The sequence below is a fragment of the Monodon monoceros genome, unplaced genomic scaffold (assembly GCF_005190385.1).
Source record: "Monodon monoceros isolate NGI ecotype Baffin Bay Population unplaced genomic scaffold, NGI_Narwhal_1 Super_Scaffold_16, whole genome shotgun sequence".
Lineage (NCBI taxonomy): Eukaryota > Metazoa > Chordata > Mammalia > Artiodactyla > Monodontidae > Monodon > Monodon monoceros.
In genome coordinates, this window is record NW_021703772.1 from 85,926,565 (window position 1) to 85,953,374 (window position 26,810).

At 37.8% G+C, this 26,810-nt stretch overlaps 1 protein-coding gene across 16 annotated transcripts in view; it reads left to right on the plus strand.

Moving 5' to 3' along the window:
* Window positions 1–26,810, plus strand: part of GTDC1 (glycosyltransferase like domain containing 1) — a 420,502-nt gene that overhangs the window by 344,187 nt on the left and 49,505 nt on the right. For all 16 annotated transcript variants that reach the window (XR_003794007.1, XR_003794006.1, XR_003794010.1 and 13 more), the window contains one exon: window positions 14,944–15,053. Coding sequence is in view for 5 of the 16 variants with exons in the window: in XM_029225830.1 (XP_029081663.1) it covers window positions 14,944–15,053 (110 nt within the window). In the remaining 11 variants the exon portion in view is untranslated. The remainder of the gene's footprint in view (window positions 1–14,943; window positions 15,054–26,810) is intronic.

A 26,810-nucleotide genomic window follows, 5' to 3' on the forward strand; every position in this document is an offset into this window, starting at 1 on the left:
TTTTTCACTTTCTGGCTTATTTCACTCTGTGTGACAGTCTCTAGGTCTACACACGTCTCTGCAAATGGCACTATTTCATTCCTTTTTATGGCTGAGTAGTATTCCATTGTATATATGCACCACATCTTCTTTATCCATTCCTCTGTCGATGGACATTTAGGTTTCGAGGCCATTTTAAAAGCTTTACCTGTGCAGACCTACTCCTTATATTAGGAGCCGGCCTCCAGCCAATGTGAAATGGGTAAGTTTTTCCATAGCAGGCACGCCCCATCTTACTTTTGTGTACTATTTACCCTCCTCCTAGCATGAGCCATTTAGCTCTCACCTAGGCATCCCAAATTTCCTTTTGGTTTTTGCTATTTCACACAATTCTAAACTTCCCTATGTGTTCTTCACATTTCAAAATCTCGTCTTCTTGACCCTGCTTTAACCATCGAGTTTACATACTCTTAGTAATCTGTTTCAATATATTAATCCTCAAAGAATACAAGATACACACATATAATTTTAAATTAAATCCCACTAACGTGTACATACTTGCTAATATCTTGATGTCTTATCTCCTCAGGGATATTTGTGTTTTAAAGAGGTTACTTGTATACCTACTTCTCCAAAATGAAACGCAAAAAGGGAATTTTTGCTTATTCATCTAACCATCCAGCCATCAAATAATATTTAGTACCAACCTTCTGTGAACAGGTACTTTGTTAAAACTGTACAACCAAGATATGTCAAAGGCTCCAGGCTTAGGGAACTTCAGGCATTAACAGTCACAGATGAGCTTTGTGGACAATGGACTTTCCTTCTTATCTCTCAGATCACAGCACAGGGGAACAGGCTCTCTCCTTGACTGGAACTTAGACTCCTTGAGGGTTGGGTCTCCTGTTCTCTTTAGTCATACTTGCATCCCAGTGCCTTGTGTAAGTTCTGTCTGGCACGCAGAGGTGCCTAGTTCGCCTTCATCGAATAAATTCCTGACCTCGGAGACAAGGATATTCTTGTCCTAAGGCCAAAAACTTACACTAGATGAGAGATTTTTTGTTGTTCTGAATTTTTATACTTTGAATAATACACTTGGACCCTAGAACCAACCACAGTGTTTTGTTATATATCATTTTGAATATAAAGCTGGTCTGCTTGGCATTCTTCCTAAAGGTAATTGATATTCAAGTAAAGAAAAGACCCCTTTATAACCTTTCCTTGGTGGGTTTTATATTGCAAATCCAATTTACAGATGAAAACACCTAAGAGGCATTTATTACATATCTGTCCTGTAAATGCATCAAAGACATAAAACCACTGACTTCTTTCTTTGACTTGAATGGTTAAAATTGCCCATCATTTTAATACTTCTGAAATCTAAAATATACTAATATATAAGTTAACTTTTAAGTTTAAATAACTGTGAAAAATATTAAAATGTAATCATATAAAGCCAAATTAGAATATTGAAGAAACTCTATGCAAAAAAATGAAAAATTATTTAATTTTGATCTCAAATACATACTGCTCTCGAGAATATGGGTGAACTTTTTCCTAAATGAAAATATTGTCATAACTGAATATACACATACTACTGAATCTTTGGGTAAGTTCTCATTTGGAAAGTATGATACAGATTTCATTTTTAAAAAATGAAGTCCATAAAATCTGAGTCTAAAACAGAAGAAACAGGTTTTTTAATGTTACCTTTTTAAAAGATTACCTTTATTTTAGGATGTTCATGGGAAATTCAACTTCCAGTGCCATTCTAATACATAAAAAATGAATGTCAGGAAAAATATTGTTTCATGTACCAGCCAATGTATTTCTGTAATCCTCCCAGAAAAGATGATTGTCAAACAGACTACTTCTTGCAAAAATGCCTTCTCTGTCTCATCTCTTACTTAGCACTTTATCCTCTGCTTCTCAAGACTGAACCAGGCTCAGGAAACCCTTAGCACCAGCAGCCCACAAGCCCTGTTGACGTTTTGCTAAGGAGGGATTTTGGTCTTGCACTCACAGCACACTCTTCACCTTGGAGAAGCGCCTTCTGCCAGCTGTCCCTGAGAATCAGAGGATATCCTCCATTTCACTTCCACCTGTCCGTCTTTTTGATCCTCATTATTTTTGGCAGCTTCTCCATCTATTGTGTGGTTCGGGGGGTTGATGTCTTATTGTTGTGGAAGATTACATTTGCACTCTATTTCCAGTTCTCCTTGTTGCCTTTGGGTAATGTCCAAGTGGAGAAGGGGGGGAATGGCAATTGACTCCCCTGATCTCAGTTGTAATTATTTAGGAAAGTGATTTGATATGATGTTATAATAGTTCTTGGAAGGAGTGATGAGCATCTGAACTCTATCAAGAAAGGAGAGGGCTTCCCTGGTGGCGCAGTGGTTGAGAGTCCGCCTGCCGATGCAGGGGACACGGGTTCGTGCCCCGGTCCGGGAAGATCCCACATGCCGCGGAGCGGCTGGGCCCGTGAGCCATGGCCGCTGAGCCTGCGCGTCCGGAGCCTGTGCTCCGCAACGGGAGAGGCCACGACAGTGAGAGGCCCACGTACTGGAAAAAAAAAAAAGAAAGGAGAAACATACTTGGGTGGTAATAAGGAGTTGGTTCGGGAATTGATTGTTGACGTGAGGGTGTCTGGGCTAATTGTGGATTGGGTGATGAGATTAATGGTGGCACTTGACGGAATTAGGGATACAGTCTGAGAAGAAAAATTCAGTTAAGGACATGTGTGCCTTTATACACAAACACAAACTGCTTTAAATCACGTTTGTAACTCTATGAAAAGCTCAATAATGGCACATTCCACTTATACTATAAATTAACTGATTGTAAAGTATAGTAAACTTTATTTTTTGCCCAATTATGGTGGCTATCAAACTCAATAGAATATTCTTAAATTCCCAGTTCTGTAAATGAAGAATAAAACGATGATTACAATAATTTTTATTACAATAATTATAACAACCACCATCCTTTATTGTGTATTTTCTGTTTGCCAGGCACTGAAAATTGTTTCATATACATCATCTCAGTTAATCCCCTCAACAGCTCTTTGAACTGAGTGTTATTAGTCAGATTGTTACAGATGAGGAAATTAAATCTCAGACAGGTTTAGTAATTTGCCCTGGATTACAGCTACTAAATGTCAGAACTAGGATTTTAACCCTCCTTTCACTAGGCTGTATCGTCCATGTAAACTTAAACTATTTTACATCATTTATTCTGATAAAACACACCATTAGAACTATAGTTATAGATGAATTGATTATTATTAGCTTTCAATAAGCATCTTCTTTTTTGGGGGGTTTACATACACCTCTGAAGCAAACTATTTAGTCAAAAAGGTCTCTCACCAAATACACTATCTAACATACTCGACTCTTCTTTGTTATCCATTCTTTACCAGAAATAAATTTTCCTGATACCTCCTAGTAATAAGTAGATTTAGTTAATTAAGACTTTGGTTCATGAGGCTTCTCATTCTGAAGAACCATTTCTTGAGCATTATAGTTAATTTATAGCATGTGATGCTATTACAATATTCAGAATCTTTTATCCTTTTCCATATGAATGATTAGTCTATCTTTGGTACCTAATGTGAGCAGTTCTTAATACCTTTAAATAATAAGCCAAAAAGACTGGGTAATGAAATTTGGGAATGAACTTTTTTCTTTTATTGTGAAAGGGACTAAGTAGAATAATACAGATTTATTTCACTTACGAGAATGTAGGAGAAGAGAGGAGATACATAATTAATACTGTTTATAAAATGAAAAAATGCAACGTATGTAGTAACAAGAACATGTCATTTTGAGCAGGTCTTTATAGAACAGACATCCCATACTGTGTTCCTCCTTTTCCACAGTCATTGCCATGACAATCTGTATGCGTAGCAGTTGCTGCTTAGTAAGGGAGATGTCTCTTCTAGGAGATCTCTGTGTCAGCCAAAAAAACACAGCAGTCTCATTTGGGTCTAGAAATAAGATGAAATACATAAAATGAACAGAATTTTAGCATTTTTCTTCCCATTGAAATGATTTTTTATGAGTCACTCTGCCCATTTCTACTTTAACATTTTTTTAAATCAGAAGGGAGTTTTGGAGCAGAATTTTCTCTTCAAATTAAGATTCTTTCCTATATGATTGAAGACCTTGCCATTTCTAGATGTGACAAAATGTCCACAACTGAATATGAAAACCTGTTATTAAGAATTGAAATTCATTTGGATGAAAGGCATCTAATAATCCAGGCCATGTTTAATTGTCCATTAAAAAAAAAAAAAACATGATCCTTTATGTCATTTCATAGACCTATCCTACTGTAATCTAAAAAATATAACTGTCTCTATTCAGCCACGACAGAGCTATTATTCACTCACTCCAAAATCATATTTTGAGTGCCCACCAACTTCTGGAGTCAAAGGATTTCACTGTTGTGGTAGGGATTTCAGATGAATTATAAGAGGACAACATACAAATAAATATGAAATAATGTAAAAGAACACATTCATGGAATCATCAGTAACTTGAGAATGTTCTTGCAGGGATTCAGAGTGAGATGGGATTTCACAGGGATGACTACTAGTAACAATAAACTCAAAATTAGTGAAAGAGGCAATGGGCAAAGAGTGGCCGAGAGGAGGGGAGAGTGTGTCCCAGACTCAGGAATTATAGACACAAGAGCTGTGGATGGAAAACAGCACAGAGACAGGAAGAGGATGAGAATGAATATGAGTATCAACACTCATTTGAGGGAATGAGTTGATTGAAATATTTGAATGTTGGATAGGGTGGCTTAATTTCAATTTAGTGGGTTTTTAGTATGCATTTCAGAGAAGAAATATATAAGGAAAATCACATAGAAGAGGATAATGTAAGAGTTTTTCTGGAAGCTGAATTGGCAGAGGGAGAGTCTGAAGCTCAGTGGTGTTGTCAGGGTATGAGGGGATAACATTGTACTATCGAAATGGAAATTATCAAGCAATCTTAAATTATGTAGGAGAAAATAGTAAGGCTGGTAATGAGTTTATTAGCAGGACAACTTAGAAGCAGCCTCCTTGTGTTCAGAATGTGTCAGGCTTGAGTCCTGGAATATTGGGAGGATGAGGATGTGTCAGTACCAGAGAGAAGCTAGGTCATTAATGCTGTGTTCGACAAGGCAACAGCTTAGTTTTTAAGTATTATAGATGAGTTGTCATTGGAAGAGCCAAGTGAAGACTCTGTGTATTCACCTCATTATATAAATAGTAAAAAAATAATTTATAATAGGTGGGGATAAAAAGATTAGATTCATGAGAGGTGAGCTAGATTTGGAGTGTCAGTTCAGAATAATAACTTTTTAAACTGTATGCCAGGCCTAATTCTACACATGGAGAATACAGGGTAAACAAAAGCATGAGCTCTGCCCTCATGGAACTTACAACATAGAGTGAGTAGGTGACTCTTTGAAAGTGGGATAGTTCCAAAAGCCAGGTAAACATTGTAGGACAGGGGAAATAGATCTTTGTTAGAGATTTGAGATGGCTTCATTTGCAGGGTAGGAGGAAAAAACAAGAATGAATAAGGATTCTACAAAAGAGAAATTTGAATGTTATAAAAAGAACCAGATGTCACTTTAAGTATTGTTTGGAACATCAGTAAGTTGGAACCAACTTAAATGTCCAGTAGTAGGAGGATTTACTTTAAATTGTGAAATATTAGGTAAACATTATTAAATGAGATATCTCTATGCACTGATGTAGATAGATGTCTATGATGTATTTAATGAAAATGGAAAGTGCAGAATGACTGATAATGATCTCGTATTTATAAAGTAAGGAAAGTGTATAAAAATACGCTCACACAAATATATATTTGTGCATGTGCATAGAAATAGATCAGGAAGCCTACTCACCAAACACGTGTTAGTAGTGGTTACATATGAGGAGTAGAATCAGGAAGGGTAAGAAATAGGGGCTTTCAGTGCATACTTCATATATTTCAGGATTATTTTTATTTTATTACATTGAGCATGCATTTTCTTCATTGAAATTTGTATTGGAATAATTGTAGATTCACATACAGTTGTAAGAAATCATACAGAGTCCCCTCCTGGAACTGCGATGTTACAAAATGTTGAGTCTTCTGTTCCTGTCCCACAGGTTCCTGAGGTTCAGTTCTTTCTTATTTTATATTTTTGTCTATTTTCTCTCTTGTTCACAGTGAGTAAATTCTGTTCACCTCAAGAACACTGATTCTATTCTCTGCAATATCCTTTCTACTATTGAGCCCATCCAGTGAGTTTTTAAATTTCTATTCTTGTATTCTCGGTACTGTTATTTCCATCTGACAGATGCTGAGATTAAGCACGGGAAAACCTGACTGTAAGCTTCCTGGCGGTCAGGGTAAAACAGGAAACAAAAATCATGCATCTTCCTATACGAGAAGTAAAAACACAACAATTCTCAGTGATGTCAAAGAATTTCCTAGGCTTCTCCCTTAGACAAATTTCTCACTCTAGGAGATGGACTAGAGGAGTAGCTCTCAGGATAACCAGCAAGCAGTTTTGAATGTATTTTCTACACATCTCTTGGAGGGAAATGTTATAATACAAAAGAAAATCTAAATGATTTGTCAGTTTCCAATTACAGCCCAGATCACCACATTTGACAAGGAGAAACTTTATTACAGAGGGAAACAGAAGGACTTAGTAATGAACTGGGGAAAGAGCTCAGTTCATAGAGCCTCCCAGGTCTGAGAAGAAGTAATTACATACATTGTGATGCTTTAAAAGTATGTGCAACAGTAGCTGCTGCCTAAGTAACATCCTAAGAGTGGGGAAGACCCCATTCATCTTAATTGAGACACTTCGTGGCCTACCAGTTATTTGAGTCATGGGTTTCTATTGGCTTCCTGGCGAAAGTTGTAGCGAAAGAGCCCATTGACAAATTAGAGAGCTGAGTGAGATTACTGTATACAATATCTGGGAAGAGTGGGAATCATTGTTGAAGAGAAACAACCTGGGGGGTCTAAGCTTTTAGCAGTGGGGAGATTTAAAAGGAGATCATGTTGTGAGACCTAGTGGGAAAAATGATTCATTGAATATCGTTTTCACTGGGTGGCCTGCTGGATGAAATGAGTGGGAAGATGTAATTGGTCATTAGGTCATTAGATTGTAGTCTAAATACACTATTTGGAAACTAAGCAAGGATTGCTTCTAAGAAAGCAGAAGATGGTCAGTGGTGTCAAATGTAGGAGAAAATACAAGAAGATGAGAATGAAGGGGGGCATAGGTGAGAATTAGTATTGTTAGAGAGCATTTTCATCCAACAGAATTAAAGAATGGGAGGAAAGTTGTAGGAAAGATACAGGAGGTAAGAATGGAGGGATATAGCTAATATTCTAAGATGAAAGGATCTATGAAAAGCCACCTAGAAATAGTATATTATTGGAACTATTGTCATTGATAAGCGGTGTCAGGTAAAAAGGATAACTTAAAAGTGCCTAAGACATACATGAAGAAATTGTGGAGGAGGGGATAGGATCACAGGCTTTAGGAAGGAAACTGACCATGAGAACGCAGATTTCTCAAAGAGACGAGGTAGAAGATCTAGAGCTCTAATGGACTTTGAATTTGGAAAGGCAGACATCTCTCCCTCTGCTATTAAAAGGAAAGATGAGAATATGAATGTGCAGATGGCATGAAACACTGATATGCATAAATTAGAATTTTATTTTTCTATGACTTAATTTCTGTGCAATGGCCCATTTCAATACGGTGATGGAAAGCTCAAGCCGTTCAAGATTCTCTGTCTTCCATCTTCCTGGTCCTCATTCCTCCCAGGCCACTGCTGAGGGATCCTTTGCTTTTATCAGTCTGCCAGCAGCCCTGTGACTCTTCCATGACACTCAAGGAAACCATGGTTCCACATTTATGCCTACCATGTCTCAGGAATCTCTCACGAATGTCCCTAGTACTGTGTGCCCAGATACATACCCTCAGACATTCAGTCTCTGGGGTCATGCTTCTTCCTCGGCTTCTAACCCAGGAAGTGTAGTTCATGGCCTCAGGGACTCTCACAGTTCTGTTTTCCTCAACTCTCCCCCATCAGTCCTCCTTGTTTCTTGTCTAGAGGTAGAACAGTGACACGTTGTGGGAGGGTGTATGCTACTGTCACATAGCATTTTGCTTAAGTACTTGTACCTATCTGAAGTCCTTACCATTTCTACAAGGGCTTTTGCTTCTGTGACCAACAAAGAAGACTGCCCCTTTTTTTGGTAGAGGCTGGGGGGGGGCTTTTCCCGTGTCTCAAGCCTTCCTTGAAGCAACGAACATAAAACATCTTAGTTTCTTGAATGTGTTCAGGTAGAAGGGAAATGGAATAAATTGGTTAACATTTCTAAAATATTAAAATACCACAAATACCAAAGATGAAGCGAATGAGAGTTTATTGTATATCTGTAGGGTGCCAGGCATTTCTTCATCCCTAACAACTAGCATTTTATTTTATTTATTTATTTTTTAAATTGGGGTATAGTTGTTTTACAATGTTGTGTTAGTTTCTGCTGTACAGCAAAGTGAAGCAGAGTTCCCTGTGCTATAGAGCAGGTTCTCATTAGTTATCTATTTTATACATATTAGTTAGTGTATATATGTCTAACAACTAACATTTTAAATGTAGGTATTATCATTACCCCATTCTAACGGTGAAGAAGCTGAGGCTATGTGAGGTTATATCACATACAAAGAGTCATACTGCTGATCAGTGGCAGAGCCACTTGTCTCTGAACTGTACCCTTCACTCTCTCTCTGAAAGTAAAGTTGAAGGGCAGAATGCAGTATGAGCAACATTCAGAGAAAGCCACAGTGGGTATTCTTGGTTTTAGTCACCTGTAAGGAAATGATGGTGGGGAGGGCTGGTGGAGTTACAGAAAGACAGGCACTGGTAGTATCAGATGGAGGAGAGGCTGAGAAGTTGATGGCTCATAAGACTACGGGTTGAATTCTATTCGAAGCACCATTTTAAAGGCAGAAGCAGCACCTGTGGCAGGAAACCCAAACTGATAATTGTCGTCAGGCATACAGAGGGAAGTGAAGAGTTTATGGTCCTAGAAAGGATAATAGAGAAGTAAGTGATCATAACGACTAACACAAGCTGGTAAATAGAAGCCTTATGTTTTGGAATAAAGAACACATCACTGAATTTGGAAGTAACACGGTACTTCATAATGAGGCAGCAAAGATGGAGGTTAGCGGGGTATCAGAAAAGGTGAAGAAATTTGAAACCATGGTGTTGAGAGATCATGTAATTCCATATTACTTCCCGTTATTCTTATTGCCATCTCTCATCCAATGGGTTTTAACCTCAAGTAGCAATCTAAGAAATGTCCATCACTTGATGGTCTGGAAACAAAACCATGGACTGAAGGTACCAGCTCTCTTTTTCTTCTCATTATATGTAGGAAGAAAGAAATGGGAAAGTCAAAGACTGTACAGAAGAAAGAATATGACTTTAGAGTGATGAGACCTGATTTCAAATGCAGACTCAGTCTCTTCTGTGTGATCTTAAATGAAAGAATAGTTATATTTCTATGACCACTTGGTTGAGAGGCTTAATTAGGATTATGACTAGGTGCCTAGTATGGGATCCTGCACATAGCAGGAGCTCTATAAATGTAATTTATTTTTCCTACACCTTTATTCATTCAACAGGTATTTTTAGAGCAGCTAATTTTATGCCACAGATAATGTATTAGTCAGCCTAGTCCACCTTATGCTGTAGTAATGAAGACCCCCTAATCTCAATTGCTTAAACACAACAGAAGTTTAATTCTCTCACCAACTCAAAGTCTGCTGCATGTTTAGATGGCTTTATTGGGCAACTCTTCTCCATGTAGCAGTCCAGACCACTTCACTCTTTTAACCTAACCATCTTAATACAAGACCTCTGCAAGGATCACTACAACAGAGAAAGTGCTGTCCAGAACTGCTCTTAGAAATTTCTACCTGGAAGTGACACACATCAATCAGCTTGCAATCCATTGGTCAGAACTACCCTGTGGCCTCTCCTACTTCAAGGGGATGAACGTGGAGTCTTTCGTGTGCCCAGAAAAAAAGAAGAACCGAATATTGATGAACACAAGGAATGTCTTCCACTCGCAAGGCATTGGGTACTTAGTAGTGAATAAAGCAGGCATCATTTATCTTTCCCTCATGGACCTCTCAATCCAGAGTGACATGCTGCTGGGAAAGTTACGGCATCTGAAAAGAGCAGGTTTCTGCCCAGGCAAGGCAAGGAACTAGATCAAAGTGATTGCATTCAATAAGTATAAAGTTATGTGGGAAAACAGGAAAGGATAACAGTTGAGTATAAGTGACAAGTATGGAGAAACTTAGCAATCCTCAATAAATATTTACTGAATGAATGTTAAGTGAGGAATAAGAAGAAATTTAGCTCTAAAACACTAAACGGGAAAGGCGACAGAGAGAGAACAGATACAGGAAGAAAAAACACATGGAAACAGTTTATGCTTTTCAAATGTTCTGAATAATATTTGGGAATAAAAGCTGTTCTTGCTATATCTGCTGCTTCCAGTAAGCCTGAAATATTCTGTTCTGGTCTCTTCTGCCATAGTTGGGCTGCACAGGAATGAGTTCCCAGCCAGACTGTTTCATTCTTACCTAATCAAGAATGTGGGAATTGTTGGGAGACTTGGACTCTGACTCATCTTCTAGAATGTTTTATGACGAATCAAGTTTGCTTGATGGGCAGCTGTCAAATCTAGAAGTGTCACGGGAAATGAGGAATTATGCCACTATAAATACTAAAAATGCTACAGAGTTAAGCAAAAATCCTTATGAATACAATTTTATGGCAGAATGTTAGAGGTGGTTCCTTAAAGCATTAAAATGATTGACATAAAAAATATTTATTAAAGGAATGATAGAAAACATGTAAAAAAAAAAAAGAGAAACATTTATAATGTAGCCCCTACAGATAAACCCTGTTAACATTTTGGTATACTTCACCCCAACCTTTTTTTCTAGGCACATACGTCCATTTGTCTTACAAAAATAGATCATAAAATATGTATTGCTCTGTCACCTCCCTTTTACTTAACAGTATTTCTTGAATATATTTCCATGCCAAAAATATACTTCTACAAAATTATTTCATGGCTGCAGGGTATTATATCATATGTATGTGTCAAAGTATTATTTCTTTATCATCCCATTACGTTGTTTACAGATGGTTGCTATTATAAACAATGCTGTTATGAACATACTCTGGCTGAATTTCTGTGCACCTCTTTAATTATTTCATAGGGTAACTTTTCTAAATCGGAATTACTGTGGAAAAAGTTATATACAATTTAAGGCTTATTATGTACATTACCAAATTGCCCTCTAAAATATTGTTGCAATTTACATCCCTACCAGAATCGATGAGCACAGAAGAAGAGAGTTTAGGAGCCCGTAAGTCTACAAATGTGGTTATAAAGAATTGACGATACCATTAAATGTGTGTTTAATCCTGATAGCTGTTGACAAAAAGGGGCACTCGATATGTTATTTTCATTTTTTAATTTTTATTTATTTATTTATTTATTTTTGGCTACGTTGGGTCTTCATTGCTGCACGTGGGCTCTCTAGTTGCAGCGCTTGGGGGCTACTCTTCTTGCAGTGCGTGGGCTTCCCATTGCGGTGGCTTCTCTTGTTTCAGAGGCCAGGCTCTAAGCGCGTGGGCTTCAGTAGTGTGGCACGTGGGCTCAGTAGTTGTGGCTCGCGGGCTCTAGAGCACAGGCTCGGTAGTTGTGGCACACGGGCTTAGTTGCTCCGCGGCATGTAGGATCTTCCCAGACCAGCGTTCGAACCCGTGTCCCCTGCATTGGCAGGCAGAATCTTAACCACTGCGCCATCAGGGAAGCCCAATATGTTACTTTAAAATACCTCATCCTATGTTTCATGCTTCATTCTAAAATCATAAGTATGAGAACTTCACATTAGATTTCTTAGAAAGGAATTTAAGACAGATTCACATTCTCTGCTAAATGGGTCCATTAATATTATGGGCGCTAGGATAAGATCCATGGATGATCCATTGGATATCTGCAGTGAGTCCCTCTCTTGACAAAATATATTGAGCTCTGCCATTGCTATATCCGTGCCTTGATATATGGCTGGGCTGGATATCTGTGCACATCTTTAATGATTCTCTGAATAGTAGGCAATTTCCCATTTGTCTAAAGAGAAAACCGAGAAAAGTTTTCAGCTAAATTGACTATGTAAACTTTGAGGGGCATGGATGAACTGGCCAAGTGTCTACTTATAATACGTAATCTACTAATTTAGACATAGATAATACTTTAAAGCATATATCATGTAGAATATTTTTAGAGGTATTGCTCTTTGCTCAACCTTATAGTTTATGATGTAGTTTTAGTCTAACTCCCCCTCCCATGCATTCTTGACACCAGAATGGTACCACCTTTTCAGGCAGCTGGCATGTTTCTGCCACCTGTCATCTGGAATTCAGTCTAAGCGGTTTGGGGTGCAAGATTGTGAAACCGTATGATGCCATCACTGGAAATCTTTTCTCTGGCTATAAAAACCCACTTACCACTCATAGTCTCCAGTAACCACTTACTCTATTATTTTTTTTAGGGATCTTTAAAATACTTGTTTTCAAAAACACTTTGAATTTTTAGGTCATGTCTCCCAAAATAATTACTAACTCAGTATTAAATCCCTTGGCTTCTGTTTTTACCGGTCCCATCAAGTGAATGACTGCTAAAACTATCCAAAATTCTCATCAGTTGGCGTCTCAGGTTAATGCTATTTTCCTAAACTGTACTTTGTTCAAAATAAAGTAATTGAGAGAGTGCCTGGTATTATGAGAGACTTTATAAGGACTTTAGATAAGATGCCTCTTTTTCTGAGGGATAATTATATGGAAGAAGAATCTCACCTTACATTCATCCATATATTGTAGTTTAAACAAAAAGAGAGGGGATTCATGCAAATCTCTTTTGTGTTCTTATGCAAAGTGACTATTGAATATGAGAGCTTTTGTCTACCTATAAAAAATATCTTAAGAATATAGCAGGATTGTCATGCATTTATCTTGTATAGAAACACTGAAAATATAGGTTCATGAAGCCTGCTGCTTTGAAAATATTCACATTGGAATCTTTTAAGAACTACAGCTTCTACCCAATTAAACCTCCTTCCAAGCCCAAACCACATCTACTTTTACTTTAATACAAAACAAACCAACCAACCAACAAACAAGCAGCAGGAAATATTTAGAATAGATATTCTCTCAGGGACCCATAGCCAAAATTTTTGGAACTCCAAATGAAAAATTTAGAGAATTGAGTGGCTAGATTTCCCTGTAGTGTTACTCCCTCCTTAAAATATATTGTTATATTGTTTCCATTCTTTTCATCTACTTATTTCCAAGAGATTCAGAGTAAAGTAACATATACTACAGGTCAGGTGGCAGCTGTTTGATTGATATGGTTGAAGATAACATATGGTGTATTCTTTACTTTAAACTGTTTTGAGTCTTTTTTCTTGCCCACAGCAGTAGTATATGTGAGAATTACCCCCAAAACTTCCCAATGGTACATGTGTGTAATACCCATCATCTTAAAAAGCAATGAACATTTTGCCACTGCATTCTTTATTATTTGAAGCAAATCAAACTGAGAGCTTAAAATAAATTGTTACAGAACTCTAATTCTATAAGATCTTACAATTCCAGGAGATTATACATGCCGTTTTAAAATGTTAATCAGAAGATGCATTTGTTTTAATTCTTGATACTGAAAATATTGACTGAATTGTGAATTAACACATTTAGGGTTGCAGATGTCATTTTTCATGAGATTTCCTGAATGATATAATTTTCATATTTCATATAGCAGTTTGATCAATTTACAGATTTATTTTACATAATTAGTTGGTAAATGAGAAATTCAATTGCTGATATATAACTATTTCTCTGAAATATAGAAAATAAGTTTAAATTCTGAATTATAAATGAAAAAACAAATATTTTGAAGACATCTGGTCCACATCTGTCTGAAATAAGATAATTTAAAACAGTGTGATTAAATGCAAGAAATACTGAAATATTCACACCTTAGAATGTAAAAAATAAGTCATTCCATTTTAGTGTGATTTCTTGAATTGGTGATTTTTTTAAATTTTAGTGTCCTTTAGCCTCTTATTCTGTCATTACAAAGAAGACTGACAAGCTAAACAAACAAAAATAATCCATGTTTTTCAAAGCTTCTACTAAATGAAAGAATTATCTTTATTACTATTCTTTTATGCATTGACTAACCTCCACTCCTAAGTTAATACTCAGCGGACTTAGACTCAGGCCTACCCCCTTTTGATGTATTTATAATTCTCCATTCAATTATTAAAAATAAGAGATTAGTGAGAGAGTCTGTAATCTCACTCCCTAAACTGTGTGTTCCTTGTGGACAGAAAGAGGCTCAGTAAATGTGAGAGAGAGGTACTCAGACTCGTGGAAATGAAAAGCATCTTTGGTACATTCTCATGATCAGTAGTGAATTGTCCTTTGAAGACTGGTCTTTTCTTTTGTTAAAAACCTGTGTTAAGTGGAAAATTAACCATTTTAGGAGAAAGGAAAATAAGCTAGACTTTCTATAGTCTAACCCAAAAATGTGAAAAAAACAGATTCTCCTTTAATAAAAGGTTGCAGAGCCTTGAGACTTCAATAGGACTGGGTTTTGATCCATGATAGAGAAATTAGATTCATGAAAACACTCAATACTAATGCTACAGTATAAGGGTGAGGGAAGATCTCAGCTTGGATGCCAGAGGCTCTCCTAACTAACAATAGACCATGAGAGGAATTGATACTATGAGAAGTGAAAACACTTTTCCTAACACATACCCTAAGATATCACAAGTTTTGTTTTGTGTTTTTATTTCCAGGGAGCATGATAAAGATCCAGAGAGTTTTTTTAAGGTATTGATGCATCTTAAGGACTTAGGACTCAATTTCCACGTATCTGTCCTTGGAGAAACCTTCACAGATGTCCCAGGTATTTCTTTTGAATTTTCTTGTGTGTATTTTTATAGATGACATAAGCTGTACAACTTAAGTATTAATTTCCATGTTTCCCTTTGTTAGAATAATCAAGATGAGCACCGTTAACCAAAAGGTTATATGATGGCATTAAAGTGTGATTCAATTAAAAAAATACTTAAGTAAGCATTCTTTGATTTAAGTTGAGAACGTGAAGTCATCTCTTTTATCAAATATAGTTTATACAGTGCATCCTAATGTAAATAACATATATTGCTTTAGGCATCTTAACACTTAAGGAAAGTGGGAATTTGTAATTGGATATACACCCTCTCACCTCTGGGGTCACTGGTTTGATTCCTACTCACATTGGTAATGGCTGAAATATATTACCATCTGTTAGGTGGCCTGTGTAAAGCATCTTGGCACCAAACTTGTAATGTGGAGTAGACACATATCATAGTTGTCATTGGTCCATGTCTTTTTTATTGAACTTGAGAAAACAAACAAAAAACCAAAGCTGATAGCAGCAGGTCTTCTCATCCTTAATGCCACATGGAGCCTGTTCCAAGCCATTTCCTTCACCCTGCATCCTCACTGGGCATGTTTGGGTCAGTAAGATGAGCATCCCAACCACCGTCCTAAGCACTTAGGTGTTCATATTTTTTAAGCTTTGGATATTCAGCTTTTTTTGTAAACTCCAAGTATACAGACAAGAAAAGTTCAGAAATGGCCTCTGTCATCATGCTTTATGACTCTTAAGGACCACTTAAAGCTTACCCTCACTTAGCAAGTACTTTTTGATTCTGGTACAACACAAGGAAGTACACCCAGCTTGTACCTCAGTAGCTTCATCTGATATGGCTCATCCTCTGCCCCCTGCACTTATGGACACCAAACTTTTCTCAGTTCCTCTAAGATTCCAGCCTTCTTTAAACCTTTGCACATTTGCCTATTTGTATTTTATTCATTCGCTCTCAGCTCAAGGGCATTTTCTTTCAATGTGAAGCTTTGCAATGGTCTCATGGCACCCTATACTTTTACCTCATGGTGCCTCCCTCAGTTTCTAATCATATAATTTTGTGTAATTTGTTATCTCACTCCCCCCCCCACATACACATAAACATTAGAATGTAGGTGCTGGGAGGACAAAGATTATGGCTACCTTGTTCATCACGGTACCTCAGAGCCTAGTGCAGTGCCTGGTACAAGGCTGGAACTCAATAAATATTTGTTCAATAAACAGATAAAAATGTAAACTCCCTGCCCTCAAGCAGTTTATAGTTTTCTTGAAGAGGGAACACTTTTGCATAAGGACGGGAAACAGAGGGAAACACAGGATAATGTAATTATATATTAGTACTGACACATGTGGCTTAGAGTAGAATGTTAATTTAAGAGCTAGAACTTGAATAGCCAAAGGATTAGGATATTCCAAAAGGGGAAACAACATGGGCAAAGCATAGAGAAGCAAGTATTTTAGATATTGTACTTAAATGAGAGAACAATTTCAGTGATTAGTGCTCTGAGGTCGCTAAGTAGAATAGAAGATTCTGCATGCAAAAGTTAATAAGCAAGTAATACATGGGCAGGGTAGGGCCAAAGTACGGAGGATGAGCAAAGTAGATTAGGTAAAGGTAAAAAATAGGGAGCCTCGGTCTTGGACTGGAAAGAAATATGATAAAGCATGTATTTTAGGAAGATTTATCTTGCAGTGATATGTAGGCAGAATTGCAGTGAGACTCTGCAGCGGTCATCCAAGTGTGATTCTGTGAGGTGGTGGAAGAGAGATTAGTGAGAGGGCTGTAGGAGAGAGACATTCTCAAGGAAAACACAGAAAAGAATTTGATAGATGGATGGCTGTCAAGAAAGAAGGAAGAAAAAATCAGCTCATTTACAAAGCTAGTGAGTTCAGTTTTGTTTGTGCCAGTTTTGAGGTGTTTGTGGATGAACTGAGGAAAGAGGCTGGAGGATATCCCTAAGCAGAAGGCTTTGTAGCCAGCTTTACTGTTGGATAATTTTAAGCAAGCACTACAAAGAAGACTAGGTTCTTACTCAAAGGGACATGTCCTTGGGATCACAGCTCTCCCATCCCACACGTTAACACTGAGCTATTTAGATCAGCACTGGGGATTGAAAGTGGATTGGGGAGCAATTAGGGGCCCAAGAACTGAGTGCTCAGTAATTACAGGCTCGATCTTTTACTCACTTTGGTTCGACCTCAACACATACTTACTGAGCACTGCGGAAGGGGGATTTCACAGTGTACAGGACTCAGTCTGCACCTCAGAGAGCCCTGCCTTGGGGAGACACTTACATATAATTAACAGGTACCTAGGATGCTGTGGGATCATTAGGGAATGCTGTGGAAGACCATAGGAAGGGTCATATTACCTACGTACACACTTCTGTTACTCCCAGTCCCAACTGGAGCTCCTTTCTGCCCTTGCCTCTGGCCCATTTCTGTCACGTCAAATGTGAATCAATTCTCTTTAAGGCTACAGAACTTCACCTTGCACATAGGAGGAGCCCAAGTTGTTGGCTAGATGACTGAGCCTGGGAGATTTCCAGGTTGTGCTCCTAGAAGGCCACCTTGCTAGTCTTTACTCCAAAGGTTTCTTCACAGGCAGTTCTGTGTAACTTCTGCCATTTGTATCACTGTCCTAGTTTGACAAACACTAATATAGCACTTGCTGTATTTCAGGCATTGTTCTAAGCCATTTATAAATGTTAACTCTTCTTAACAGTCTCATTCAGTATTACTGTCTCCATTTTTCTTAGGTGGGGAAACTGAGGCACAGAGAAATTAAGTGAGGTCACATAACTATCAATACATAATACTTTTAACCACTATGCTGTGCTACCTTTCCATTTTCTTGTTTTCTGACCCAACTGCTTCTCTAAGTTTAAACATTAATTTTTTTCCCCCACCTCACCATCCAGCACTTCACGCAAAGGGTTACCTAGCAGGCATACATTTCTTTGCCTGTTGTCTCTTCTAGGTGCTCCACTAGCATATCTAAAACCCATACCCTAAAACCAACTTATGCACTGTGCAGTATCAGCCAGAAGGATAACTCTGAACACTGTTAACATTTGTGAGGAAGTGGTTTTCTTGTAAATAATTGTAATAATAATCATTATTATCCTGTTAATTGCTATTATTTATTGAAAGTTTAATTCTTGCTTGGCCCTTTGCCAGGTTATTTCATATACTGCTCATGATAATCCCAAAGGCGTAGGTATTACTATCCCATTTGATAGATGGAAAAACTGAGACTTTGAAGGCTTGAGTCACTTTGATTACACTCCTTATGAGTCAAGTTTTGCTCTTTCACATACAAGCCTAGATGTATTGGAAAACCAAGAAAGGTTTAATACATGACGGCAGGACCATTAAAATACTCTTATTTTTTTCCCTTGAGGTAAGATTTATACATATAACATTGTATAAATTTAAGGTGTACAATGTGATAACTTGATACATTTACATATTGCAATATGATGACCAGTGTAGCTCTAGCTAAGGTCTCTCTCACATCACATAATTATTTCTTTTTCACAGTGAGAACATGTAAGATCTAGTCTCTTAGCAATTTTAAAGTATATAATACAGTATTGTTGACTGTAATCACTATGCTGTATTTTTGATCTCCAGGACTTATTCTTACTCTAGTTGCAAGTTTGTACATTAATTACTCTATAACCAACTTCTTTCTCCTTCCCTCTACACAGAACTGGTAGGGAAAGGTAGCATATCTGAGTGATGGCATTAGTGCTAGTGAGTTTTACTGACCTTTTTTTTTTTTTTTTTTTTTTTGCGGTACGCGGGCCTCTCACTGCTGTGGCCTCTCCCGTTGCGGAGCACAGGCTCCGGACGCGCAGGCTCAGCGGCCATGGCTCACAGGCTTAACCGCTCCGCGGCATGTGGGATCCTCCCAGACCGGGGCACGAACCCGTGTCCCCTGCATCAGCAGGCGGACTCTCAACCACTGCGCCGCCAGGGAAGCCCATTACTGCCCTTTTTGATGAAGCAGACAATCTCCATTAAATTTCTTTTGAAAATGTTAAAACCACAGTAGAGCAACTTTGTAGAGTCTTCATACTGTTGATTATTTTCAAATTATGTTGCGGTAAGGTTATTATCATCCTTTTTCTGAAAAGTGTAGTAGTTGATTATAGATTCTAGTTTATAGCTACATAGTTTATCATTCTTTTGCATGATCCTTCCATTTTACAAAAGAGATGACTAGATCTAGGACGGTGACTATTCCAAGTTCTCACAGCTGGGCACAGTGGGCGAGACGGGCAGTAGGTAGTGGCAAGGTTAGGAGTAGAACCTGGGAGTCAGTCTCCTCATCCCTACTCACTTCTGTATGTGTTCAACACATGTTTTTTAAATATCTACTTTATCCCAAGCACTAAACTAGATGTTTAAGATGAAGTAGTGAATAAAACAAACATCTTCTGTGATGTTTGCATCACGGAAGTAGTCTAACTCCAGTGCATTATCCGTCAGTTCCTAGAGCGCTTAGCATGTGCCAGGTACTATTAGAAGCCCTTTGTGCATTGCCTTGTTTATTCGTCACAACAGCCCTGTGAATTAGGCACTTTTGTGATTATCATACTGCAGCTGCGAAAAGTCAGAAACAGGGAGGTTAAGGCACTTGCCTGAAATCACGCATCCATCCAACTATCAATCCACAATTCAAACCTTGCCAGCCCACCTCTCTGCTATTCTCCTCTATGTGGAAATCCACAAAATCATCCCTCTTTTACGGGTAAGACAGCAGGAGGTGATAATGGTGGAAAATTCCTGGCTACTCATACGAAATCATTTCCATTTTCTCTAATAAGCTCTTTGCAAATGGAAAGTTTAAAGACAAATAAACAAAGAACCCCCGCAAAACCTCAAATTCATTTCCTAAATATATCACTCCTTAGATATTAAAGTGAACTCCCTCTTCTTTCTGCCATCTGTCTTCATCACAAGAAAGGTGTCGAAAACAATATGAAGTGGGAAGATATTCCAAATAATACTTGGTATATATTTACTGTTCAATAAATACTATTTGAATGAATGAAAGAATAAGTCTGGTGTAATAGAATAATGTAGTTTACATACTGTATCAGATATATTAAAAACCACATTGAAATGATTTCCAAATATTAGAGAGTTAGTGAATGAAAATAGAGAACTCTAAGACTTAAGGAAGTTCTAAGTGGTTTTATATTATATTTTCTGTTTTCATATAAATGACCTTGATTTAACCTAAATCTATTTTTCAATCTGTTCTCATCTTTCAGTTCTTACATCAGTCAGAATAAGCTAAATTATGCTAAGCTAGCAACCTTAAAAATCTCAGTGGCTTAAAACACTCAACACTTATTTTTTATTCATGCTCTATGTTTATTGCAGGTGAGCAGTAGTGTTCTATTCGTATGGTCACTCAGGGTCCCAAGCATATAGAGAGACCCAAGCAACCACCATCACAAACATTACCAGTTACTGTGCCAGATGCAAGAGAAAGCTAGGATGTTCTTTCATTAGCAATTCACTGTTCTGGCCTAAAAGTGACATAGGGTTCCACTCGACTCTTTGGCCAGAACTTGTTGCAAGGCACTGCCCAACTATAAGGGGCGACCAGGAAATGCAATCCTGCTTTGAGCCCAGAATGGAGGAGAGCAGAAATAGTTGATGAAAAGCACTACTGACCACCATAGCTCTGACCACCATGCATCATGATCTGTGGCCCATCAGAGAGAAAATCAAGCCTACCCAAGATATCTGCCTTAGTCTGGGTGAGTCTATCCGTGTTGAATAAAGAACTTTTAACAAATATGAGAGTACTGCCCACAGCCTTCTTGCTGGAGACAACCCAGCTCGTGTCTGAAGACACATCTAGCAACTGTGTCCCATTAAGCTGAGTTGATATGAAGTCGAGTTGCTCTCTGTGGGAATGGAGTTAATTGTCACTTATGGTGATGGCATTTTGGAAAGCTTATAGTGTCAGTTAGGAGTAGTTTTGCCCTCCACCACCAGGGGATATTTGGCAGCGCCCAGAGACGTTTTGGTTGGTACAACTGTTGTGGGGAGGGGAGGGTACTACTGGCATCTAGTGGGCGGAGGCCAGGGATGCTGCTAAACACCCTACAGTGCACAGGACGGCCCTCACAGCAAAGAAGTATCCAACCTAAAATGTCAGTAGTACCAAGATTGAGAAACTCTGATTTATAAGAATTAAAGTCAGAAGATCAGGTTTGGGACTGGGTCCTGTAGCTTTCTAGGTTAACCTCAGTTAATCCATCTGTACCATACAAAGGGGAAGATGGGAAAGAGAAATAATAATAATAAAACCACCCACCCTATCTACTCCTTTGAGTTACATTGAGGATTTCAAGCACAGTTACATAATTTGGGAGGAGGGAGGGAATTGCTTTCAAAACTACTATGCAGATTTTATTATAAGACTCATGGACTTCTCTTCAGAGTTTATACGGAACGAGTCTTTAATGAATTTTGGATGAAAAGAGGACATTAATGATGCTGAACCTTAAAAGTTCATTCTTGCCATTATTTTAATTATTTTTAATCCAGAAAATTGAAAGTCATTCTGCCACGTAAAGCATCCATCACACTCCATGTTACAAATGAACCAGAAAGCCTAGAAGCTCCTCAATGCAAACATTTTTAGCTTAGACCAATTCTCATGACAAGGTCACATTGTTAGCCCTTAAGATGGTATTTTGTTTTGTTTTGTTTTTTAAAGAAGAAGAAGCAAATACTTAAGATATCAAATCAATGGAATGTGTTTGTATACTTAATAATTTCTCACAAATGATAACTCTAAACCAAATACTTTTTTCTGTGAACAGCCAAAGCCTAACATCAGGATTCTTCTTTCCCTACATTGTGGGAGAAGTAGTTTTAAGTTTTAGGCATGGGTGGCGGGGAGCAGAACGATTGCAAAGGAAAGTAAAAACCTGAGCTACACTTTTGGCAGACAGAAGTCTTTCTGGTTCACCTTTAATTTGAGGTTAAGAACAGTATGTGGAAAGCTTCTGGTTAGTATCTGGCATGACAATGGTTATTACAGTGATCTTGGCATATTCCTGATCCTTTGCTCTGGAGTCAAATGTAGGATAATTATATAACATTTCCCTCCCCTCCCATCTCCCTTTTCTCTCAGCTCCCAGCTACAATCTCATTTTCAGCAGAGCAGCTTACACTAAGGGGGAAATAATAGAAAGGTTCTAGGAACACAAGTAACTTACATCACATTAATATAAAGGTATAAAATTTTGCTATGGGGGAGCCCAGCAGAAGGAATGCTATTAATATATTGATCAATGTTGAATAGTAAGACAGTTGTATATGAGATGAAATAAATGTGCCAGTAAGATTAAAGTCATTCTCTCTAGACCATACCTTTCCTTTTCCTTTTAACTTTTTAAAAAATTGTCTCACTATCTACTCATTCCCCTAACATACAAGTATTTACTGAGTTCGTAGTGTGGTCTGGCACCATATTGTGGATAGCAAGAGGAGAAAATGTGGTTCCTTTCCTCTAGAATCTTACTGTCCGGGAAAACATTGTAAAAATTACATTTTATTATACCATGCCCTTGTTTATATTGTAACATTTTCAGATAACTTTGAATACATAATTTCATAACCCTTACAGCAATCTAATGACTAGATAGTCAAACATTCATTAACAAACTCTGTGTATAGCTGAGGAAAATTATTTATATTCATCCCATTGAAATAACGTGGATCTGAGGTCGATTTTCAGTAGGGAGAACCACCTTTACCTGATTCTTAGAAATAGGCATAAAATCACTTTCCCAAGAATATGGTTGGGGAAGGCAGTTTCCCAGGAATCTGATTTGAGAATGACGTCTTCTGTCTCCCAGTCCTTTGCTGAAGAAAACAACCGTATATAATGGGAAAGTAGGGAAGATTAAAATAAAAGTAGATGTATATGCTCCTGACAGGAAAGAATAAATACTCAGATAGAAATGACAGTATCTCTTAATATTAATTTATGAATTTAACAAGATTCCAATTAAGATGCCCAAATATTACTTTATATATCTTCACAGAGTTGTTCTAAAATTCCTACAAAATAAAGAAATAAACGGGAAGAGTATCAGAGAAATCACTAACAAAGGAGTATTGAAGGAAAACATGTCCTACCAGATTCAGAACATGTATGAAGTTAAAAGTACTCTTTTAAAAGAGTACTTTACCAATTCAAAAACATGATGGTAGAAAAACGGACAAAAATAGAGAATTCCGAAATAAACCCAGCTTGTATATAATTTTAACATCCACCAAACTTATATAACAAAATTTAATATACTTATCCCAGCTTTAAAATATAATATTTTTTAGTGAAAACAAGAAATTGGGTAAAATAAATAACCTCTGTGGAATAAAACTAACAAAACAAAATATTCATATAAGTAATGAAGTATAGATTTTAAATATATCCTATAGATAAAAGATTGCAAAAGCTTCAACAGAGTATAAGTACCATAACTTACTGAAGTCTTACTCTGTGCCAAGGACAAGGCTAGGCCTTTTACTCACACAGCTAATAAACAATAGAAGTAGTGATAGCCGAAGAAATAAATGCTAAATCAAATTTTAGGAATAAAATCTTTAATTTTTCCAGTAATGAAATAAGTGTAAATACAGAGAATTTATGAGAAAGCGGTTGCATTGACCAAAGCAATAAAAGTAAAGGCATATCCTAACAAAGACTGGCCAACTAATGGGGAAACATCTGTATGTATGGTAATGGCAATGTAAGTTATTTGTCCTGAGCCATATAAGTTACTATACCCTTTGCGTGATTCAGTAATTTCACATCAGAGAATATATCCCATGGAAGTAAATCCCATGCCTCGCCCTCATTGCTACTGCTTCTTTCCTAGTTTTTCCCCTTACCTTCTGGGACCTTGACTCCTACAAAAGCTTCAGATTGGTCTTCAGGCCTCTGGACACTTTGATATTTGATTCAAACACCTACTGTTATTGGTGTTCTTTCTAAACCCAGACCATCCAAGAAGAGAATCACAATAGTATAACAATAAGAATGTGTCTCATAGATTTTTCTGCACGATGAACTTAAATTTCCTGTCAGCGAATGAGGTTCTTTAAACTCTGACCCCAGCCTAATCCCTCACGGATTCCAGCTCCCTTTTCCATCTCCTGAGTACATCTGTGCACTTATCCACATCCATGCCTTGTGTTATTTATTGCTTAAATTCCTCTGCCTCTCCACACATAGGCGCATGCATACCCTTTCTCCACTTGGCAAAATCCCAACTCCAGTGGTGCTTCTTGTCCTATATCTTCCCTTTTCCTTCCCTCCCTAATTGCTCACAGCACCCTTAGTCATTGCATCATTTGCAAGGCGCATATCACACTGCACTCTGGTCAGTTGTCACTTGGCTGCCATAAGGGGCAGTGGTGTAACTGACCAGAAGACACTTTGCGGGTGAAGAGTGCAATTTCTTAGACAGAGACAGCTGCATGGGGCCAGAGTCAGCAACACTCCCAGTTGGAGAGGCAAGCTCCCCTGCCCAGCTCTCACTGATACCCCAGACAAGAGTGAGGTTCCCATTCAGTACTTGAGAAGCTCTCTTTTCCTTTCTCAGGAAAGGTTTGTTAAGTCTGCAGCTGCCCTCCCCTAGCAAATGCTTAGGAGACTCACTAGACACAAGTAACTGGTAACAATTCACTCCCATTGCTCAGCATATCCTGTGAGAATCAGTCTTTTTCCCCTGATCACTCCCAGACATGCCGTTCCGTCAGGCCTAAACTTCAGGCCTGCTTGAACTCTACTCCTGCAGCTTCTGTAAGTGGAATATTTATCTTTTATATGGAAACCAGAGAATTCATTGCAATTCTCAAGGCAAGATCATTTATCCATCCTACCAGGGGGAAGACCATGAAGATAATGTGTCCTAGAATACAACTCCTAAAACATCTCTCAAGAAATTGTTCTCAAAAGTTATATCTATGAAAACATTACTGAGGAAAAATATTCTTTAATTTTCAAAGCACTGTCCTTAAATTTTATGAGAAATGTATGCTTGGGAATGACACAAGGAAATAGATAAATTAATTAAATAATGAATGGGAAAAAGTCAAGACATCGGTAGACCAATAGGAAATTAGAAACAGACGCTAATTTTAAAAGCTGTATATGTATATATGACTTGGGTTGACAGATAGGAGGTCTTGGAATGTGGCTGCTGCACATTGCTTTGGAGTTTTATCTTTTTGAATTCCTGTAGTTGTATTATGGTCACGATTTGGAGTGTGGTATGGTCAAAATAAAATTTGCTCCAATAAGAGACTTTGGTGGAAAGCCTGCCTGTTTTACAAATTCATGTTTCCTGCAATGGCTATCAGAACAGGAGTCTCTGACAGAAAGCAGCACAACAGGGAGTGAATATCTGGATCCAAATAGTGAGCTTTTCCAGCTATATCTCTCCTTGCCCAAATTGTTTCATTTGTAAAATGGAAACCATCACAGATATATGGTGCAGTGGAATGAACACGGTCCTGGAATTTAGAAGGCTCAGGGTCTGGTTCCAGCTCTGACACTGATTAACCATGTCACCTCTTTTAGCTTTAGCTTACTTGTCCACAAAATAAAGTCATTCAAATGAGGTTACAACTAGAAAGGACATTGGAGGTTAGGGTGCATCAACTTTTAAAATGGGGTGAACATCCCTACCCCCAAGGGGATTTCACGGAGTGACAGTTTTTGAAGTTTTGATTATAAAAAACAATGAGTATAATAATTATGCTTTTTCAAAACATATTTTACTTCTCATCATCCGATATCTACCTGCACGCTCAACCCCAGCTCCCACTTCAGGCAGCTGAGAACCATTGACCTAGGCCAGTCACATTCTTCTGGCCACCCTCATGGGCTGATTAGCATTGCCCTCTGCTCCATCCTGTAAGCCTTTGCTAACTTCAATTTGCTAAAGGTAATCTCTGTGTATCTCACCTTCTCCTCTCCTACCCTTATCAAATAAGTATAACCTCATTGGTCAGGATTTCTCAGAGTGGTTTCAACCACCTTCCTAGCCTTACTTCAATCCTTATCCATGAGTATCCTGGGCTATAGCCTAGTTTACTCAGTGTTCCCTGAAGATAGCTCACATGTCACTACCCAGAACCCCTTTCTCCTCTTCTACCTGTCAAAGCTCAACCACTTTCCCTGACCTCTAAAACAGATATGCTGCCTCCCTTCTTTGAATGTCCATGGGATTTTGTTTATACTTAACTATGTATTTGTCATACTTCAATAACAGAAGGTTCTTGAGGATAGCAGTTGTAATTATTCAGCTTCATAGGACCCAAAGATTCCAATATAACAGGGTTTCCAACCTTTTGACGATGATCCACACCAATATACATATTTACATTGTGATCTAGTATACCCATGTATGTAGGCATATTTATACTTGACCCAAAGTTTTCATAACATAATACATATTCTCATTGCATTTGATGCACTCTGATGTTTTCTTTCTTTTCTGTTCTGTCTTGTTTCTTTTAATGCTGCTCTGAATTGATTTCACAACCCTTAGTCACATAAGCATAATATAGCACATTGCCCATAGTAGGTGTACTGTTGTATATGTTTAATGAAATTGCTGACCTTTTGCCAAAATCATTATAAAAATATTACTGATCTGTGTATATATTCAATTAATCTATTTTGATATATTATGTTTACTT